The 21868-nt window shown below is 40.6% G+C and overlaps 1 protein-coding gene across 1 annotated transcript; it reads left to right on the forward strand.

The window, feature by feature from the left end:
* The first annotated feature begins 1727 nt into the window (after positions 1–1727).
* LOC139379004 (DNA damage-inducible transcript 4-like protein) lies at positions 1728–4190 on the forward strand. The gene is made up of 3 exons (XM_071121707.1): positions 1728–1857; positions 2140–2264; positions 2605–4190. Exons 1-3 carry the CDS (start codon positions 1784–1786, stop codon positions 3093–3095), a joined length of 690 nt encoding a protein of 229 aa, XP_070977808.1. The 5' UTR covers positions 1728–1783; the 3' UTR covers positions 3096–4190.
* Positions 4191–21868: the final 17678 nt, after the last annotated feature.

The raw sequence follows: 21868 nt of genomic DNA on the forward strand, positions 1-21868 counted from the left end.
AGTGAATATTAGTCTGGCTGTTGTGTAATGCCCTTATTAAATTTAAAACATTAGCAATGTTAACTGTTCTTCTAGTCTCCAGTTGCACTGGCAATGCATGTGACTGTTTTTTTAGGGGTATCTTGTTCTATCCATGTGACAGCCAGAGCTCCCTGGTGCATTGGATTCCATTACCCTCAGCTGTAAAGAGGGAGGGCCAGGCCTGGAGAGTCAGATTGCATGGGGGAAATCAAATGGCTGTTGAGAGGGATTGATAATGGATTCCCAGAGTGTGGCTGTTGCGCTGCAGCTACAGTTAAACATCACTCTTCAAACATCTTATTGAACAATGCACACAAACCTGCCCGTGTCTCTCCATACTGCATAAGTTTGTGATGAGTAACTTTGCCTGAGAACTGAAGACTAGTGATTGCTTCCTGAGCTGAGGATTTAGCTCAGAGTCTTGTGCCGTGCAGAATGTCATGTAAGAATCATCCCAGCTTGAAATAGTTCCCAATTGTTCTGACACAGGACTCCTGGGTTCAAGCCCAGTCTGTCACATTGGTTCCGTGACCGGCATGGGTCTCTGAGAAAGAGGATGGCAAACGGGGGTGAAGTGTAATTTAGGAGGTTTGGTGAGTAATGCTCATGTGATGAGTTAATGAAAACATGTGTAAATTCCCCAAGTCAACGCTAGGCTAGCTCAGTGGACTAACAGTCTTCTGTTGCACAGGAGACCAAAGAAAACATACCATACTGCACTTATCTTGATTTGCCTGGCTACACAGACTCCTTGCTCCAGCCAAACGCAACACCACGCCCACAGACGTTAGTTTCTTCTACGCAATGAGTCTGGATCTGAGTACCTCCCTGATCCTTCGACGAATGTTAACACATTTGGGGCTATCTGATTGATCCCGAACCCGATGGGTTGGGTTAAAGCCAGAACACACGTGGCTAAGGCAGGTTGAAAATTCATCATTGGCTTTGATACTCTGATTGGTTAGAGATGATCCAATCACTGATGACTTTGTTTGTAAAATACCCCATGTTGTACTCATCAATACAAACGACTTCAATGATGGCTGTCTCAGACTAAAGTATGTAGTGAATGACAGAGCAGCTGCTCAGTGAGGCTCCCCAAATCTCATTTCCAGAGGTGTCTGGAAGCAACTGTCTCGTCAAATTTTATGCTCAGTTTTCTTAATTAAATTTAGGAGAGCGTCAAACAATTTTAGATCCATTACCCCACCTCTAAAATGTACCCAGAGTGCAAAATGAATGTGCAATCCATCCGTTCATACATTTCTCAGCCACTAATAATATCATGTTATAGATAGACACAAAAATTAAGGTAGCAACCATGGATATGCACACATCTCATTAAATTCTGAACAATGAAGTACAAAAAAATACATGAGTTTAAGAGACTACCTGTTGAATATGGTCCTTATGGTAATAATTTGACTACTAACCCTTTTTCCCTGATGAATTATCGCAGGTGAGCGAGTAATTGCAAAATGCAGTTAGCAACAAAGTAATGTTTCTTGATTATTGGTTGACGCAATTTTTTCCGTGGCCAATCATGTGCCTCTGGGCAGACGCTATCTGAGCGCCCTGACAAGCGCGAGGTGTGTTGCTTGGTAAACTTCAGCCAGTACCAGAATGATAAAATGATTCCGATTGGTCAAAGCTGCGTCAGCTGTCAGGAGAACGGTATAAATATTCCCCGACCCTTTTCTCTAGCTGTAGACATTGTTGATGTCAGTGTGGTTGTGGTGGAGAAAATATTATTGTTAACCCTATGTGGGGGAAGTATTTATATAAGAGAACATTTATTAAAAAAAACAAAGTTATTTATTTTGGGCAAACATCAAGGTAAGACATCTCTTTTATGCGATAATCATGTAATACTCTGCAAGCAAATGTTCTGCTACACCATGAGGACTAATCAAAAATGTTATTATACAAAGTTTTCGAAACATTAGCTAGGTTACGTTAACTTGGTTGTAACGTTATCTAGATGCAAGTTAACAATTTGATTCCATCCAACTTTCGTCAACTTGTCATCAAAACAAAGCTTTTAAGTTATGTAGACTATCTATGCCAAGTTGGCTTGCAAAATTATTATTGAACATTTTCCCGTTATTTTTTTTACAGCACTTTAAAAAGGAACAAACGGTGTGTCACTATGGTTGTTGCTACAAGCACACTGAACAGTAAAAACGCTGAATGCATATCAGAATTGGTTGACCGTAGATACGAACAGGCTTGTATCGACAATGGTAAGCTTGGAAGTAGTATTATTATTCTACAATGTATACTTTCATGTGTAGGCCTATTTTGCAACTGGTTATTTCTATAGTCTCCAGCGCTTGTTTACTTCAATATTGGTGCATAGCTGCAGGGAAGAATGGCGCAGGAGGGTGGGAGGGGAGTGGATGGTGAAGTCAACAAAAGATGAAGTCATCTTTTCTCATCAGCTCTGTGCTAGCCTACAGGACTCAGTTTATTTGTTAATGAAAGTTGTACTTTATGGAGACACATCAAATGTTCAGTGTTTGTTCCATAATGTGCTTTTGCCTTGCACCTTCATTCAACTATTGTCTTTTTGTCTTCAATTAGAGCTGGATTTCTGGGACCACTGTTTGGCTGAACCCCACCTGAATGTGGCGGTGTCTGAGGACAGGACATGTCAGCAGCTGGCCAAGATGTTCGAGACCTGCCTGTCGCGGGCCAAAAAGACCACGCTGCACTGCTCAAAGGTGCTGGTCCCGGAGAAGCTCACTCGGAGGATAGCGCGTGATGTCCTGCGCCTGTCATCGGGCGAGCCATGTGGCATGCGTGGCTGTGTGCTCTACGTGCACCTGGAACAGGAGAAGTGCTGCAAGCAGCTGGAGCGCATTGTGTACAACGCAGATGTGGTGCCCACCTTTGAACTGACACTGGTGTTCAAACAGGATGGCAGTGCTTGGCCCAGCCTCAGAGACTTCCTGCACATTGGTGCCTGTTTCACTCCAGGCTTCAGGCATGTGCTGAAACTCAGTCCGGGCTTCCGGCTCATCAAAAAGAAGCTCTACTCCTCCTCGGCTGGTACCGTGGTAGAAGAGTACTGAGGCAATGGTGGGACTCTTGGGGGGGGGGGGGGTACAATGCACTTCTACACTTGAGTGTGAATGAAAAATCACTCCTGGAGGGTCTTTTGTTTGTTTTGTATGACTACAGTTTGTCAAGTGATGGCGTGCTGGTATACAAAGGTTATCGGAGGTGTCCAAAGGCCGGTCAACCAGCCTGTCTGTTCCAATGTCCAGAATGGTACAGCTTATTATTCTAAATGGACAGGCTTGGTTACTGTAATGGATTATGGTCTAATGCCTGAACAAGATTAGCATAACTGTCATTGACTTCACAATATTTGAACAAGCTTTTCCAATCAGCTGAAGTTAAATGTAACATTCTGAATATATTTATATTGTCACATACACCAGATGGGTGTTTTACGGGGTTAAGTGCCTTGCTCAAGGGCACATTGACAGCTTTTATTTTTCACCTTGTCTGCTTTGGTATTCAAACCAGTGACCTTTCAGTGCTGGCTGTACGCTCTAACCGCTAGGCTACCTGCTGCCCTTTAGAGATAGTCTTTGGTAATCAATAATTGTCCTACTCATAATTCAAAATTATAAAGATTTCGCAATTCATGTTTAATGTTTTGATGTCCTGGTTTTCCACATTTTAGTAAGTATGTGTTTGTTCAGTCACTAGCCACTTTGAAGTTGCATCAGTCTGGAGTTTGTTTCCAGATTTGTCCACTATGTTCAGCAAAGTGAACACTCCTAGAGGAACAGGACCTGGAATGTGGTCAGGGCCATAATGTAAGTGTTCAATGCTGATTTGCGGGTATGTGTTTGTTAGCGAGTCATTGAATGTTTGTCCTTGTGAACATGCTGCTGATCAATGGCGCAGGCTCTCCAACCTCGATGCCTTAAACTGCCATTTAGAAAATGTTAATCAGTTCCTTTTTTTTGCACTTGTTTAGATCCAAGCTCCACGGGATTTCTGTAGAGCTTTCCTTTTTAATACCATATTTTTTGTCGTTACAATGCTGTTCTCAATTCACTGTTGCAGTGCTGTTTAAGCAACTGAGGATTTTAAAATTCCTTTTGAAGGAAGTGGGAATCTTGTATTTTTGACAATAAAACATTTTAAACTGACTTGTCAAGTGTTTAAATATTAATTCAAATGTTTTCCAATCTGGGTTCAACTGCATTACACGCAACTCAAGTTTGTGACTAATTTAGAAAAATTGGAATTTGACTAGATTGCAAATGTTTTAATGGTAAGAAGTTGACTTGCCACTAGTTTTGTACAAGCGCTTTTGGCTAATCCATTACCTAGCCAGCTGTGGTGTCTCTTCTGGTGCTATGAATGAGACTGACATGAAAAGTTGCACAATCCAGGCTTCTCAAAACATAGCCGCAATATGAACATGACCAGTGGGATTTTCTTTGTGCTGGGGGGCTGGCATAACACAGATTTTTCAGCATGGTGCATTCCTGAAGTATTCTGCCTAGAAATACCCATTTCAGTCTCATGCATGACACTGGGGAAAAACTACTGGTCCTTGACTGCCTCAGGTGGGTCTAATGCTGGTTGGTTAACTGCATTTCAGCCGGTGTCTATTCCACACGATACCGGCTAAATTTACCGTAGGACGTTGAAAGGTCTCTGCTCTGTTCCATCTGACTGCACAATCCACTCATCAGCCCAGCCAGGCACTTCAAACTTGTTCACTATAAAAAGCATCTAGACTAACATTTGTTTTCAACAGCGGAGATTTGTATAACCTTGGCTGTCCGACATTTGCAACATCGCAGAATTAGATGTTAGTTTTCACTAGAAGTACAGAAGCAGCTTTAAACATTTTCTAGATTTGCCTAATCTCCTTTTCCAAATTCTTAATTTCACATATTGGGGTTGAATTTACACTTTTTTGGGGGGGATGCAGAAAAAAGCCTGCTGAAGATGTCTATCCATCTGCTAATACAGGACTAGTGAAGACCCAGTGCACTACTTCTGTAAAAAAAAGTGTTTACCATTTGTAGTGAGTGATCTGTACCAAAGTCCATCTGAAAATACATGCTTGATGTGTTTTGCAGTTTCTTGAAATACTTTGCAAATCCAACTAATTTCTCAAACTGAAATGGTCTATTCATGCCTTTCCATTTTAGTAGACTCTTCTCCAGAGCAACTTACAGTAGTGAGTGCATACATTTTCATACTGGACCTCCGTGGGAATCGAACCCACAACCCTAGCTCTACCAACTGAGCCACATCACATCATAAACCACTTGATGTCTCAATGTATTCAATTACTGTATTGTGCATAGTTTTTATGGCGATGGAAAGTCTACAGGTACAAACCCAGATGACCAGCGTATGTATAATAACAGCCTCCACTCTTCTGGGAAGGCTTTCCACTAGATGTTGGAACATTGCTGCGGGGACTTGCTTCCATTCAGTCATAAGCATTAGTGAGGTCAGGCACTGATGTTGGGAGATTAGGCCTGGCTCACAGTTGGCGTTCCAATTCATCCCAAAGGTGTTCGATGGGATTGAGGTCAAGGCTCTGTGCAGGCCACTCAAGTTCTACCACACTGATCTCAACAAACCATTTATGTATGGACCTCGCTTTGTGCACAGGGGCATTGTCATGCTAGAAAAGTAAAGGGCCTTCCCCAAACTGTTGCCACAAAATTGGAAGCACAGAATTATCTAGAATGCCATTGTATGGTGTAGAGTTAAGAATCACCTTCACCGGAACTAAGGGGCCTAGCCTGAACAATGAAAAACAGCCCCAGACCATTACTCCTCCACCAAACTTTACAATTGGCACTATGCATTCGGACAGGTAGGGTTCTCCTGTCATCCGCCAAACCCAGATTTGTCTGACTGCCAGATGGTGAAGCATGATTCATCACTCTAGAGAACGATTCCACTGCTCCAGTCCAATGGCGGCAGGCTTTACACCACTCCAGCCGACACTTGGCATTGCGCATGGTGATCCTAGGCTTGTGTGCGGCAGCTAGGCCATGGAAACCCATTTCATGAAGCGCCCGATGAACAGTTCTTGTGCTGACATTGCTACCAGAGGCAGTTTGAAACTCGGTAGTGAGTGTTGCAACCAAGGATAGACGATTTTTACGCGTTACACACTTCAGCACTTTGATGTGGATGTTTTGTGTCTTTGCCCATACAGTTGAAGTCGGAAGTTTACATACACTTAGGTTGGAGTCATCAAAACTAGTTTTTCAACCGATCCACAAATTGTTAACAAACTATAGTTTTGGCAAGTCAGTTAGGACATCTACTTTGTGCATGACACAAAGTAATTTTTCTAACAATTGGTTACACAGATTATTTCACTGTATCACAATTCCAGTGGGTCAGAAGTGTACATACACTAAGTTGACTGAGCCTTTAAACAGCTTGGAAAATTCCTGAAAATTATGTCATGGCTTTAGAAGCTTCTGATAGGCTAATTGACATAATTTGAGTCAATTGGAGGTGTACCTGTGGATGTATTTCAAGGCCTACCTTCAAACTCAGTGCCTCTTTGGTTGACATCATGGAAAAATCAAAAGAATTCAGCCAAGATCTCAGAACTATTTTTTTAATTCCACTTGTCTGGTTCATCCTTGGGAGCAATTTCCAAACGCCTGAAGGTACCACGTTCATCTGTACAAACAATAGTACGCAAGTATAAACACCATGGGACCACGCAGCCGCCATACCGCTCAGAAATTAACGTACTTTGGTGCGAAAAGTACAAATCAATCCCAGAACAACAGCAAAGGACCTTGTAAGGATACTGGGTGAAACAGGTACAAAAGTATCTATATCCACAGTAAAAACAAGTCCTATATCGACATAACCTGAAAGGCCACAGCAGGGAGGAAGCCACTGCTCCAAAACCGCCATAAAAAAAGCCAGACTACGGTTTGCAACTGCACATGGGGACAAAGATCGTACTTTTTGGAGAAATGTCCTCTGGTGTGATGAAACAAAAATAGAACTGTTTGGCCATAATGGCCATCGTTATGTTTGGAGGAAAAAGGGGAATGCTTGCAAGCCGAAGAACACCATCCCAACCGTGAAACACGGGGGTGACAGCATCATGTTGTGGGGGTGCTTTGCTGCAGGGGGGACTGGTGCACTTCAAAAAATAGATGGCATCATAAGGATGGAAAATTATGTGGATATATTGAAGACATCTCAAGACATCAGTCAGGAAGTTAAAGCTTGATCGCAAATGGGTCTTCCAAATGGACAATAACCCCAAGCATACTTCCAAAGTTGTTGCAAAATGGCTTAAGGACAACAAAGTCAAGGCATTGGAGTGGCCATCACAAAGCCCTGACCTCAATCCTATAGAATATTTGTGGTCAGAACTGAAAAAGCGTGTGCGAGCAAGGAGGCCTACAAACCTGACTCAGTTACACCAGCTCTGTCAGGAAGAATGGGCGAAAGTTCACCCAACTTATTGTGGGAAGCTTGTGGAAGACTACCCAAAATGTTTGACCCAGGTTAAACAATATAAAGGCAATGCTACCAAATACTGCTACCAAATTCTAATTGAGTGTATGTAAACTTCTGACCCACTGGTAATGTGATGAAAGAAATAAAAGCTGAAATAAATCATTCTCTCTACTATTATTATGATCCTAACTGACCTAAGACAGGGAATTTTTACAAGGATTAAATGTCAGGAATTGTGAAAAACTGAGTTTAAAAGTACGTGGCTAAGGTGCATGTAAACTTCCGACTTCAACTATCTTTGCACCTTTTGATGTAAATGTTTGTAAATGATTCCATTAGAATGACAATCCCAGAGAAAATGACAGGACAACAACTCTTACAATTCCAACTATTGAATCCTGCAAAATACTGTTCTTTATTATACAGTTACCTACAGCAGACATGCTGAAAAAATGTTTTTCCATCACTACAGACATCTATATTGTTCCGCTAATACAAGTACAGGCCCAGTGCACTACTTTTGTGATAATTTTTTTCTTTCTTCTTAATATAATTTTTTCATTACGATTTTTCAGGTGGTGCTGCAACACCCTCAGCACCCTTACTTCCCGTGGCTATGATGATACATTGAACAATCACATCATGTCCATGATCTTAACGAATACGCTGGTTCTGTAGGGCCTAGGCAGAGGTAAACATGCTCTAGGGCAGGCGACTGGCATTCCATGACGGGTCAAGATGGCGTAGCGGTTTCGGAGGTGGCAGGTTGTGCGTAAATAGCGCAGAGGGATGTAAGTACATCAGATGACCGGATGACCCCTGGCTAATAACCTGCAGAGAGCATGTGACATTTCTTGCTGACTCTTTAAATGGTGGGGGGGCCTCTAGACTGATCTGAGGATAACGTTGCTGGACTCGACTGGACACTTAATGAGAAGGTGTCAAATTTGAGGGCTGTAACTATGTCACTTTTGTGGGACATTCACTAAGGTGGCACAACAGAGTATGAATACTCTAATGAACTTTCTCACCATTTTGAATGCTTTATGATGAAAGGGTTTAGGGTCAGCGGTCAAATTATTAATCAGTCATTTGTAAGAAGAAATTATACATGGGGCAACATGTATCCTTAACATTACAGAGCCTTGCACACCCTTAAAGGTCAATGCAGCCATTTTTTTCTCAATATTAAATCATTTCTGGGTAAAATTAAGTACCTTACTGTAAATGTTTAAATTTAATATGGTAAAAAAAAAAAAAAAATAGCTTCTTAGCAAAGAGCAATTTCTCAAGCAAGAATTTAGCGAGGCGTGGTTTGAGTGGGGAGGGGAGAACATTTGCTGTTATTGGAAGAGAGGTTTGGATCCATAGCAGCGGGAAGTAGGGATGCTGATGGGTGCTGCAGCAACCCCTGACAAATTTTTTTAAGTCCAGTATTAGTAGACCTATATATAACTGTCTGTAGCACTGTCAATTTTTTTGTTTACTTTGTCCGTAGAACGCTTACAGGGTAAGGAAACAAACTTGTCATTTTGTAATTTGGGTGAACTATCCTTAGATTTCTTGTCCTTAAGTTCTTGAAATTTGATTTGAGTTTGCAATGTATACATCAAATGTTTTATCTTGGCATATATTTCTCTCTGACCTGCTCCTTCCCTGTGGTTAATTGTGGTGTGGTCGTAGCCATACGTAGTCTTGAGCTGGAGTTTCCTAAGTGTTTATGGAACACAGTAAATACTTGAAACTGTCCTTTCCTCTCCTTCCACACCTCTTACCTCAACCCAAACCAATGAATATAATGTCCACTAGCATAAGCATAGGTTTGGATATGCCATGACTGGAAAACAGATTTTAAGCCAGGTTGAAGTCCTAGTGTGAAAACACTCAACACTGAGGCCTAAAGTACTTAGCCTCAATGCCAAACCTCGTAAAACTATGTTCAATGGAAGATGTATATACAAAAGTTCAAATACTGCACACATATCTCAAGTTAGGGTGCAGCGGGGGCTTCATATGGAAGAGTACTGGAGCCCCTCCCCCCCCACCCCCACCCAAATGTTTTGTAGGCTGATGGATATTCTCTCGAGCACTCACAGGCTCTTTGTCAACGTGACTGCTTCCTACACGATGTTTCCCACTAGTAGTCTCTCTTCCCAAGTCATTGGATATGGCTATTTAGGAGTCTTAGGAGAGGGGTAGGGCCTTAGGCCATAGAAAATACCCCGGGTCAGATCGGGGCCCCGTTCCAGGAATATTGAAATTTGATTAACTTGGCCAGAGTGTGCATACGTCATACTGTACATCAACATGGTATTAAGTCTTGGCTGTCTGTCTTGTGGGGAATGATCAAGATCATCTTTGTAAACACCAGGACAATCTGAGCTGGAGACGTTTGTGGCTCTGGCAGTACACCTTTTGTTTTGCGCCCCTAGAACCAGTATCTGTGCTCTTAATTTGATAGCTTTTTGACGTACTGTCTATCCACGTACTGTCTATTTGAACGTTTATGTACACAGCATCTAGTCTTGTTTTTCTGATGAGAAATTTACTCAATTAAATACAAAAGTGAGTTCTGTCTTGTTTCAACATATAATTATTCTGTAGGTCAGAGATTCTTGAAAGACAGTACGATCTCAACTTTTCTTTCACAAATATTTGTCTTAATATTCACAAAATTTGAACTATACAGTACCAGTCAAAAGTTTGGACACAGCTACTCATTCAAGGGTTTTTCATTATTTTTTCTATTTTCAAACTTGTAAAATAACAGGGAAGACATCTAAATTATGAAATAATAAATATGGAATCATGTAGTAACCAAAAAAGTGTTAAACAAATCAAAATGTCGGTTACTGTTGGTAAAATGTGTTATATTTATATTATTATGTGTTATATGTGTTATATGTGTTATATGTTATATTATATTTAAAATGTGTTATATGTTATATTTGAGATTCTTCAAAGTAGCCACCCTTTGCCTTGATGACAGCTTTGCACACTCTTGGCATGCTCTCAAACAGCTTCATGAAGAATGCTTTTCCTCATGAAGGTCAGCCTTGAAGGTCAGCCTTGAAGGAGTTCCCACATATGCAGGCTGCTTTCCTTCACTCTGCAGTCCAACTCATCCCGAACCATCTCAATTGAGTTGATTGTCAGGTGATTGTGGAGGTCAGGTCATCTGATGCAGCACCATCACTCTCCTTATTGGTCAAATAGCCCTTACACAGCCTGGAGGTGTGTTTTGGTTATTGTCCTATTGAAAAACAAATGATAGTCCCACTAAGCGCAAACCAGATGGGATGGTGTATCAGTGCAGAATGCTGTGGTTGCCATGCTGGTTAAGTGTGCCTTGAATTCTAGATACATCCCTGACAGTGTCACCAGAAAAGCACCCACACACCATCACACCTCCTCCTCCATGCTTCACAGTGGGAACCACACATGTGGAGATCATCCATTCACCTACTCTGCATCTCACAAAGACAAAGACTAATCAGACCAAAGGACATATTTACACACATGTAATGTCCATTGCTCGTGTTTCTTGGCCCAACAAGTCTCTTCTTATTATTGGTGTCCTTTAGTAGTGGTTTCTTTGCAGCAATTCGACCATGAAGGCCTGTCTCCTCTGTTGATGTTGAGATGTGTCCGTTACTTGAACTCTGTGAAGCATTTATATGGGCTGCAAATTCTGAGGCTGGTAACTCTAATGAACTTATCCTCTGCAGCAGAGGTAACTCTGGGTCTTTCTTTCCTGTGGCGGTCCGCATGAGAGCCAGTTTCATCATAGCGCTTGATGGCTTTTGCGACTGCACTTGAAGAAACTTTCAAAGTTCTTGAACTTTTCCAGATTGACTGACCTTCATGTCTTAAAGTAATGATGGACTGTCGTTTCTCTTTGCTTATTTGAGCTGTTCTTGTCATAATACGAACTTGGTATTTTACCAAATAGGGCTATTTTCTGTATACCACCCCTACCTTGTCACAACACAACTGATTGGCTCAAATGCATTAACCTCGGGGGCAGAATTGTCACTTTTGGATAAATAGCGTGTCCAATTTCAACTTCCTGCTACTCATGCCAGAATATAAGATATGCATATTATTCATAGATTTGGATAGAAAATACTCTGAGGTTTCTAAAACTGTTTGAATCATGTCTGTGAGTATAACATAATTTATGTAGAGGGCAAAACCCCGAGGACTAACTGTTCAGAATAATTACATTTTTTCCCCCTCTCTGTTCCCTGAGTTGTCTTTGCCAAGGGATATTTCATAGGAACCTATTTTCCTACCTACCGCTTCCACTGGATGTCACCAGTCTTTTGAATTTGGTTGAGGTTATTCCTTTGTGCAATGAAGAAGTAGGCCAACTAGGAACTGGGGACACTTTTGTGAGTTGCGCAAGATGTGAAAAGCAGCGCTGGTTTGTTTTCTTTCCTGTATTGAATACAGATTGCCCCGTCTACAATTTGATCGATTATTAACTAACGTTTAAAAATACCTGAAGTTGTATTTCAAAAGTAGTTTGAAATGTTTTGGCAAAGTTCATAGGCAACTTTTGAAATATTTTGTAGTGACGTTGCGTTTTTTGTAAGCTGTTTTTTTCTGGATCAAACGTGCTTTATAAATTTACATTTTGGATATATATGGACGGAATTACGGATATATATGGACCAATTGTGATGTTTATGGGACATTGGAGTGCCAACAAAAGAAGCTCGTCAAAGGTAATGCATGTTTTATATTTTATTTCAGTGTTTTGTGTAGCGCCTGCAGGGTTGACATATGCTAACTCCTTTGTTTACTGCTGGTGCAGATGGTGCAGGCTATCAGATAATAGCTTCTTATGCTTTCACAGAAAATAATTTTAAAAATCTGACATGTTTGGCTGGATTCACAACGAGTGTAGCTTTAATTGAGTGTCTTACTGGCGCTCTGCATTTTCCCTGGCAATTGGCCAGTTGAGACATTTGCGTCCCGCCTATCCCTAAGAGGTTTAAGAAGGAAAGAAATTCAACAAATGAACTTTTAACAAGGCACTGTTAATTTAAATGCATTCCAGGTGACTACCTCATGAAGCTGGTTGAGAGAATGCCAAGAGTGTGCAAAGCTATCATCAAGGCAAAGTGTGGCCATCTCAAATATAAAATATTTGTTTAACACTTTTTTGGTTACAACATGATTCCATATGTGTTATTTCATAGTTTTGATGACTTCACTATTATTCTACAATGTCACATGCGCCGAATACTTACAAGTCCTTAACCAACAATGCAGTTAAGAAAAGTATTTACTAAAATAACCTGAAGTAAAAAATAAGAAAAATAAAAATAGAACATTAACAAATAATTAAGGAGCAAAACTTAAAATAACAGTAGCGAGGCTATATACAGGGGTTACCGGTACAGGGTCAATGTGCAGGGTGCACCGGCTAGTTCGAGGTATTTGAGGTAATATGTACATGTAGGTAGAGGTAAAGTGACTATTCATGGATAATAAACAGAGAGTTGCAGCATCGTAAGACTGGTGGGTGGGGTGGGGACAATGCAAATAGTCCAGTTAGTCATTTCATTAGCTGTTCAGGAGTCTCATGACTTGGGGGTAGAAGCTTTTTTTGACCTAGACTTGGTGCTCTGGTACCGTTTGCCGTGTGAAAATAGTAAAGATAAAGAAAAACCCTGGAATGAGTAGGTGTGTCCAAACTTTTGACGAGTACTGTACATTTTGATAGACCAAAGTATCAGCTATCACGCCATGTAAACAAACAACTTAATTTTTGTTTTCTTTCATAAAATGCAATAAACTGGACTCCGCCAGACACTATAAAGGCTATTTATTTTTAACAAGTGTTTGGAGGACTTGATTGTTTCATTCTAACATCAGATTTTTCACATTTGTAATACGAATCCAAACTTCTTTTTGTTTTGTTTTATAGCACTATATAATCCTTCAGGGCTAACTTCTTTAGCATTTTGGCATGTTTTTCTAGATTCAGAACATAAAACAACATTTATAAAGCAAACATCCTCCCGTAGGTCAACTAGCCCAGCAAATTATTAAATAGTTGAAGCACATGTTTCAGAACAGCTTTTAAAATATTTATTCAGAATATTGACAAAATAATATATCTTACGGGGGTCAGCGATCAGTGACAGAGTTGACAAGCCTCTTATGGACTTGACAACAGATCTCAAAACAGACATAGTATTCAGACCCCTTGACTTTTTTCACATTTTGTTACGTTACAGCCTTGTTAAAAAATGTATTAAATAAAATACAAATCTCAGCAATCTACACACAGTACCTCATAATGACAAAGCGGAAACAGGCTTTATGTTTTTTTTACAAATGTATTAAAAACAAAAATACCTTATTTACATACAGTTGAAGTCGGAAGTTTACATGCACTTAGGTTGGAGTCATCAAAACTAGTTTTTCAATCACTCCACAAATTTCTTGTTAACAAACTATAGTTTTGGAAAGTCGGTTAGGACATCTACTTTGTGCATGACACAAGACATTTTTCCAACAATTGTTTGCACAAAGATTATTTCACTGTATCAAAATTCCAGTGGGTCAGAAGTTTACATACACTAAGTTGACTGTGTGTCACACCCTGACCTTAGTTATCTTTGTTTTCTTTATTATTTTGGTTAGGTCAGGGTGTGACGAGGGTGGTATGTGTGTTTTTGTCTTGTCTAGGGTTTTTTGTATATCTATGGGGTTTTGGTTTGTCTAGGTATATGTAGGTCTATCGTGGCCTGAGTTGGTTCCCAATCAGAGACAGCTGTTTATCGTTGTCTCTGATTGGGGATCCTATTTAGGTTGCCATTTTCCATTTTGGTTTTGTGGGTTATTGTCTATTTGTAGTTGCCTGTCAGCACTTGTGTGATATAGCGTCACGGTCGTTTTTTTGTTTTTTGTTTCTTTGTTAGTTTGTTTAGTGTTTATTTGTTAATTAAAATAAGAATGTATGCTTATCACGCTGCGCCTTGGTCTCATCATTATGACGAACGTGACACTGTGCCTTTAAACAGCTTGGAAAATTCCAGAAAATAATGTCATGGCTTTAGAAGCTTCTGTTAGGCTAATTGACATAATTTGAGTCAATTGGAGGTGTACCTGTGGATGTATTTCAAGGCCTACCTTCAAACTCAGTGCCTCTTTACTTGACATCATGGAAAAATCTAAAGAAATCAGCCAAGACCTCAGAAAAAAAATGTTGTAGACCTCCACAAGTCTGGTTCATGCTTGGGAGCAATTTCCAAACGCCTGAAGGAACCACGTTCATCTGTACAAACAATAGTACGCAAGTATAAACACCATGGGACCACGCAGCTGTCATACCGCTCAGGAAGGAGACGCGTTCTGTCTCCTAGAGATGAACATACTTTGGTGCGGAAAGTGCAAATCAATCCCAGAACAACAGCAAAGGACCTTGAGAAGATGCTGGAGGAAACCAGTACAAAAGTATCAATATCCACAGTAAAAACAAGTCCTATATCGACATAACCTGAAAGGCCACTCAGCAAGGAAGAAGCTGCTGCTCCAAAACCGTCATAAAAAAGCCAGACTACGGTTTGCAACTGCACATGGGGACAAAGATCGTACTTTTTGGAGAAATGTCCTCTGGTCTGATGAAACAAAAATAGAACTGTTTGGCCATAATGGCCATCGTTATGTTTGGAGGGAAAAGGGGGATGCTTGCAAGCCGAAGAACACCATCCCAACCGTGAAGTACGGGGTGGCAGCATCATGTTGTTGGGGTGCTTTGCTGCAGGAGGGACTGGTGCACTTCACAAAATAGATGGCATCATGAGGGAGGAGAATTGTGGACATATTGAAGCAACATCTCAAGACATCAGTTAAGTTAAAGCTTGGTCGCAAATGGGTCTTCCAAATGGACAACAACCCCAAGCATACGTCCAAAGTTGTTGCAAAATGGCTTAAGGACAACAAAGTCAAGGTATTGGAGTGACCATCACAAAGCCCTGACCTCAATCCCATAGAAAATGTGTGGGAAGAACTGAAAAAGCGTGTGCTACAAACCTGATTCATTTACACCAGCTCTGTCAGGAGGAATGGGCCAAAATTCACCCAATTTATTGTGGGAAGCTTGTGGAAAGCTACCTGAAACGTTTGATCCAAGTTAAACAATTTAAAAGCAATGCTACCTAATACTAATTGAGTGTATGTAAACTTCTGACCCACTGGGAATGTGGTGAAAGAAATAAAAGCTGAAATAAATCATTCTCTCTACTATTATTATGACATTTCACATTCTTAAAATAAAGTGGTGATCCTTTTTACTAAGATTAAATGTCAGGAATTGTGAAAAACAGAGTTTAAATGTATTTGGCTAAGGTGTGTGTGTAAACTTCTGACTTCAACTGTAACCATTCAGACCCTATGCTATGAGACTCAAAATTGAGCTCAGGTGTATCCTGTTTCCATTGATCATCCATGAGATGTTTTTACAACTTGATTGGGGTCACCCTTTGGTAAATTCAATTGATTGGACATGATTTGGAAAGGCACACACCTGTCTATATAAGATCCCACAGTTGACATTGCATGTCAGAGCAAAACCCAAGCCATGAGGTTGAAGGGATTGTCCATAGAGCTCCGAGACAGGATTGTATCGAGGCACAGATCTTGGGAGGGGCACCAAAACATTTCTGCAGCATTGAAGGTCCCCAAAAACAAAGTGGCTCCATCATTCTTAAATGGAAGAAGTTTGGAACCGCCAAGACTCTTCCTAGAGCTGGCTGCCCGGCCAAACTGAGCAATCAGGGAAGAAGGGCATTGGTCAGGGAGTTAACCAAGAACCCGATGGTCACTCTGATAGAGCTCTAGAGTTCCTCGGTGGAGATGGAAGAATCTTCCAGAAGGACAACCATCTCTGCCAACTCCACCAGCCAGGCCTTTATGGTAGAATGGCCAGACAGAAGCCACTTCTCAGTAAAAGGCACATGACAGCCCGCTTCGTGTTTGCCAAAAGGCACCTAAAGACTCTCAGACCACGAGAAACAAGATTCTCTGGTCTGATGATACCATGATTGAAATGCCAAGCGTCACGTCTGGAGGAAACCTGGCTCCCTACTGTGAAGCATGGTGGTGGCAGCATCATGCTGTGGGGACGTTTTTCAGCTGCAGGGACTGGAGACTAGTCAGGATTGAGGCAAAGATGAACAGAGTAACGTGCAGAGAGATCCTTGAAGAAAACCTACGCCAGAGCTCTCAGGACTTCGGACTAGGGTGAAGGTTCACCTTCCAACAGGACAACAACCCTAAGCACACAGTCAAGACAATGTAGGAGTGGCTTCGGGACAAGTCTCTGAATGTCCTTGAGTGGCCCAGCCAGAGCCCGGACTTTAACCCGATCGAACAGAGACCTGAAAATAGCTGTGCAGCAACGCTCCCCATCCAACCTGACAGTGCTTGTGAGGATCTGCAGAGAAGAATGGGAGAAACTGCCCGAATACAGATGTGCCAAGCTTGTAGCATCAAACCCAAGAAGACTCAATGCTGTAATTGCTACCAAAGGTGCTTCAAGAAAGTACTGAGTAAAGGGTCTGACAACTTACGTAAATGTTATATTTCCGTTTTTTTATTTGAATAAAATAGCAAAAAAAATGTTTTTGCCATGTCTTTATGGGTATTGTGTGTAGATTGATGAGGGGAAAAAACAATTGAATACATTTTAGAATACGGCTGTAACGTAGCAATGTGGAAAAAGTCAAGGGGTCTGAATACTTTCGAAAGCATTGTCTATTTGCCTCTAAAATAAATGTTCTGTTGAAACATTTGTAAAATATGGAAAATGATTCATTTGAATATCTCTAATAAAAACAACCATTCTATCAGCACTCTGACGGAGTTGACGTTTGACAAGAATTTTAGAGTTGATGTTTTACGGAGTTGACATATTGCATCATTTTCTACATTATTCAAGTGGTATACTTAGTAGCAATTTAGTTTTTCCTCAGTTGCTTTATCACTATAAAATCTAATTAAAATGAACACATTTGAACCAGAACTTAATTCTACCTTAATCTATAAGGGAGATGGAGTTGACAGGTTATGGTTGTGACCATGGTGATTTCAAAATGGTTTGTTTAAATCTATCAAAAGTAGTGGACTTTCAGGACCATGTGTTGTATTGAAGTAGGAGAAGGCCATTGCAAGACACTACATGAGATCCTTTATCAGTTAATATGAATTATTTCAAGTTTTTTAAATTAAAACACTTTTTGGGGGAGCTTGAAATTGTGATCCTTTGTTCTGGACAAGGGCATTTCCTGGCACAGAGCCGACATGGAAATGAATATATATATATATTTTAATAAAAAAATATTTTCCCTTGTAAAAATCCCCTAAATGTCACTTTTAAGCTCAAATAATTAAACAAAATCTTCTTATTTTTTTTACTATAAAAATACAGTTTCCCTGTCGGACAAGGAATGTCCCGACTTTCAAGAATCCCTTAGTTACATTTCAAAAGCAGATATGTCTCACTGCACAAAGAGGCAATCTGGGAAATCAAACAAAAAAAGAGGTCACCCGACACTTTTTTGGTAAATAGCTGAGGGATGGGGCTAGAGAGATGTAACCAGAAACAATATGACTAACCCTCTGTGCGGCAGGTTTGTTTGTATCAGCCAGGCCTTTAACCGCTCTATCAGACACTTTCCCCAGGGCTCGGAAGGTCACCGTCATGCTAATAGCTGTGAACAAAGGGTGGTGTCTCTGTTTGGGTTCCACATTAAAAGCCTTGGGTGCTCATTGGCACGATTAAAGAACCCGCCTCTGTCGTCCATTACTGGTGGCGTGGCGTTCCCCTTTGTTCTGAGTGATCATCAGGCTCTCTCTGTCTCTCACCCTGTGAGGCATAGCTCGATGTGGACGAGTGGGTTGGGTTAAATGTGGAAGACACATTTCATTTGAAGGCATTCAGTTGTATAACTGACTAGGTATCCCCTATTCCCCTTTTACAGTTGCAAATACCTCCTCCAATCACAACCAGGCCACTTTTCAGTCCTTCACTCAGGCTTGTAGAGCTGCTGTTGGGATTTTTTTATTTTTTATTTTAAAAAAGACAACCCAGCCACTGGGCACACACATCAATTCAACTTCTATTCCACATTGGTTCAACGCAATTTCATTGAACTGGCGTGGAAACAACATTGATTCAACCAGAGTTGTGCCCAGTGAGCAGTATAATGATATGTATTCAGAAATGTGTATGGTTATCCCATTGTGAATTATTTTTTCAGTCTCATCCTGTGTGTGTGTGTGTGTGTGTGTGTGTGTGTGTGTGTGTGTGTGTGTGTATGCATTTGTGCCTTTGTAAGTGTGTTTGTGTGTACGTAAGCATGTGCGTGTCTGTGTATGTGTGTAAAAGTGTAAGCGTGTGTGTGTGTGTGTGTGTGTGTGTGTGTGTGTGTGTGGCTGTGTAAGTGTGTGCGTTTGTGTAAGCATGTGTGTGAGCACAGCTGCAGCTGCCTGACCCTGGTGCTGAGGACTGTCTGCTGATCCAGGGAAATGCCTGCCAGAGCTGTGCTGGTCCTAACACAGGGGAGCAAGATCACTCTCACTCTTTCCTCTCAAATGCCAAATGCACTCCACAGGCAAAAACCACTCCGCCCAAACACACTACTACACAGCCTCAAACACTGTACACAGCTCACAACACACCCTACTACTTGTTGCTGTCTGAAATTGTACAGAGATCTTACAGTTATTTTTCTAAACAACTGCTTCTTTAGATATGACAGAAATGCACCAACTAGACTAGTTTTAAATGTATTTGCCGTGTGTCAATTTAAAAAGATTGAAACTCTTACTCAATCTAATGAATGGCATGCACTTTCTAATCTAGACTTCATAGCTACTGTCAGTTCTATAACAGACCACACCACCTATACAACGCAAACTAAATCCTCAAACAACAACTCTCTGCCAAATACAGTCTAATTCCTCACAATGTCAGACATATAACATTTCAAGTACAGTAATGAGTGACATGTTTACAACGTAAACAAAGAGGATGAGTTATATTTCTAACCTCTCTGACGTAAGTGCCTCAGATATTATTATTTTTTCTTCATTCTGGGTAGATTTGGACATTTTTCTTCTGCATATAGTACATAGCACCAAGAAAAGGGTTAATCAACCAAGTATTAATAAACCAATATTATAGGCACTTTAATCCACTTTTGAGGCCTTGGCTACCCAACGCTGACTATACAGTATGCCTAATAATAATAATAATAATAATAATATGTTTTATTGTCACATACACCGGATAGGTGCAGTGAAATGTATTGTTTTACAGTGTCAGCTAATCTCGCCCTTCAAAATTGTACCGCCCCCAAGAGGCCCATAGACGTACTTGCCAACTAAATTGAAATAACATCTGGTGATGTTGATCGTTCTTCATTGGGGAGGGAGGGGGGCTTGGCTTGAAAATTGACACCCAGGTATGTAGCTTGTATTGGCCAATGGCTGACATTTTACAGGACGTTCCCCCCGGAACGTACCGATCAGAATAAGTACGAGTGAACCTAATAAATCCATCCCTACATTAGGCCCTTGGCTTGGGACCATTCGTTTTTCTGGCGCCACCCAAGTGGGGCGTTGTCTCTCTGTTGACGTTTTTTTGAATGCTGAAAGTATGTCGTCGTCCAACCCAAAGTCACCTCGGGCTAGGATGGTTCCTGCCAATGCACTGTCTGCCACTGCTGCCAAGACTCAAGTACACCAAAATAAGTTGCATCTAAAAAAAAATGTTACATAACCATTCGCTTACGCACATCGGTACATAACATTAGCAATTTGTCCTTGTAAATGTTCATTTGAGGAATGTTTCTAAGTATTCTACGAAGTGTTTACTAAGTGAAGATGATGATCACCTTCAACATATTCTATTTGTTAACTTACCTTAAAACACAATGACCTACCAAATCCCTGGACATATATAAGATTAAAGTGGTATATCAACAATATACTTCATGAGAAAATGTAGTTAACAGTGACCATAGACTGCTCACATGGTAAGGAAACAAAATGTCATTTTGTAATTTCGGTGAGCTATCCCTTTAAGCTTGCTAGAGGCATGATACAACTAACACCAAGATGTTACCCTGTAAAGGGCGCCTGCATATACTTGACTAATAGAACATCCATTTTCCCATATTCTGAATACTAAAAACATGTTAACCCTCTTGTGCAGGCACACCTTCCCATTCTCCGTAGTGCTAGACTGCTATTTATCACTCATTTTCTAAATCTGGCCTATGTAACCTTCAGACAGTTTAACCTTTTCCAAAAGCACCAAAATAGATTCAGAGCTTGGCACGTGTGTACAAAGTCACATCTCCCCGTTGGGAAGCCAGGAGTAACGCAGTGAATTGAGCCAGTTGTCAAGGGACTGGTGAGAGAATGAGAGAGCACTTCTACATGTGCTTCTACACCTGCATTGCTTGCTGTTTGGGATTTTAGGCTGGGTTTCTGTACAGCACTTTGAGATTCCAGCTGATATAAGAAGGGTTATATAAATAAATTTGATTTGACTTCTACTTCTCTGCTCCCAGTAGCGTACCACAATTTCGTGGGGCCCCGAAATATCTGAAAAAGTTATATTTTGTAAATTGTGTAATGGTATTACTGGCAACCTAAAATGTTGTCATATAATCATAAATATTGTTTATGTGGGTTTTATGCAATTTTTTTGTAAAAATACCCTCTAAAATATATGTAAACCAACATTAAAGTCCCCACCCAAAATATTTGTAAAGCTGAGAGTGCTATTATATGATACAATATCAGTACTTGCATTTACAATTAGTCTAAATGCATCATCTACTGACTGTGGATTAACTGCATTGTTTGAATGTAATGTTGGCATATTGGCAGTTAATTTGAAAATCCTTCCTCTAAAACTAGCTAGCTAGCTAACATACAGTGCAGATAAATTCTTAAAATTCATTATTTTACACAATATCTTATCACAGCACTGACAAACAATGATTGACCAACTCTCTGACCCAAATGACTGACCTTTGTCCCATGGCTGACCAAGTGTTGGTCCTATGTTTCATGAGATGAAATAAAAGATCCCAGAAACTTTCCATACGCACAAAAATATGATTTCTCTCAAATATTGTGCACAAATTTGTTTACATCCCTGTTAGTGAGCATTTCTCCTTTGCCAAGATAATCCATTCACCTGACAGGTGCGGCATATCAAGAAGCTGATTAAACAGCATGATCGCACAGGCGCACCTTGTGCTGGGGACAATAAAAGGCCACTTTAAAATGTGCAGTTTTGTCACAACACAATGCCACA

Source organism: Oncorhynchus clarkii, chromosome 21 (assembly GCF_045791955.1).
Source record: "Oncorhynchus clarkii lewisi isolate Uvic-CL-2024 chromosome 21, UVic_Ocla_1.0, whole genome shotgun sequence".
Lineage (NCBI taxonomy): Eukaryota > Metazoa > Chordata > Actinopteri > Salmoniformes > Salmonidae > Oncorhynchus > Oncorhynchus clarkii.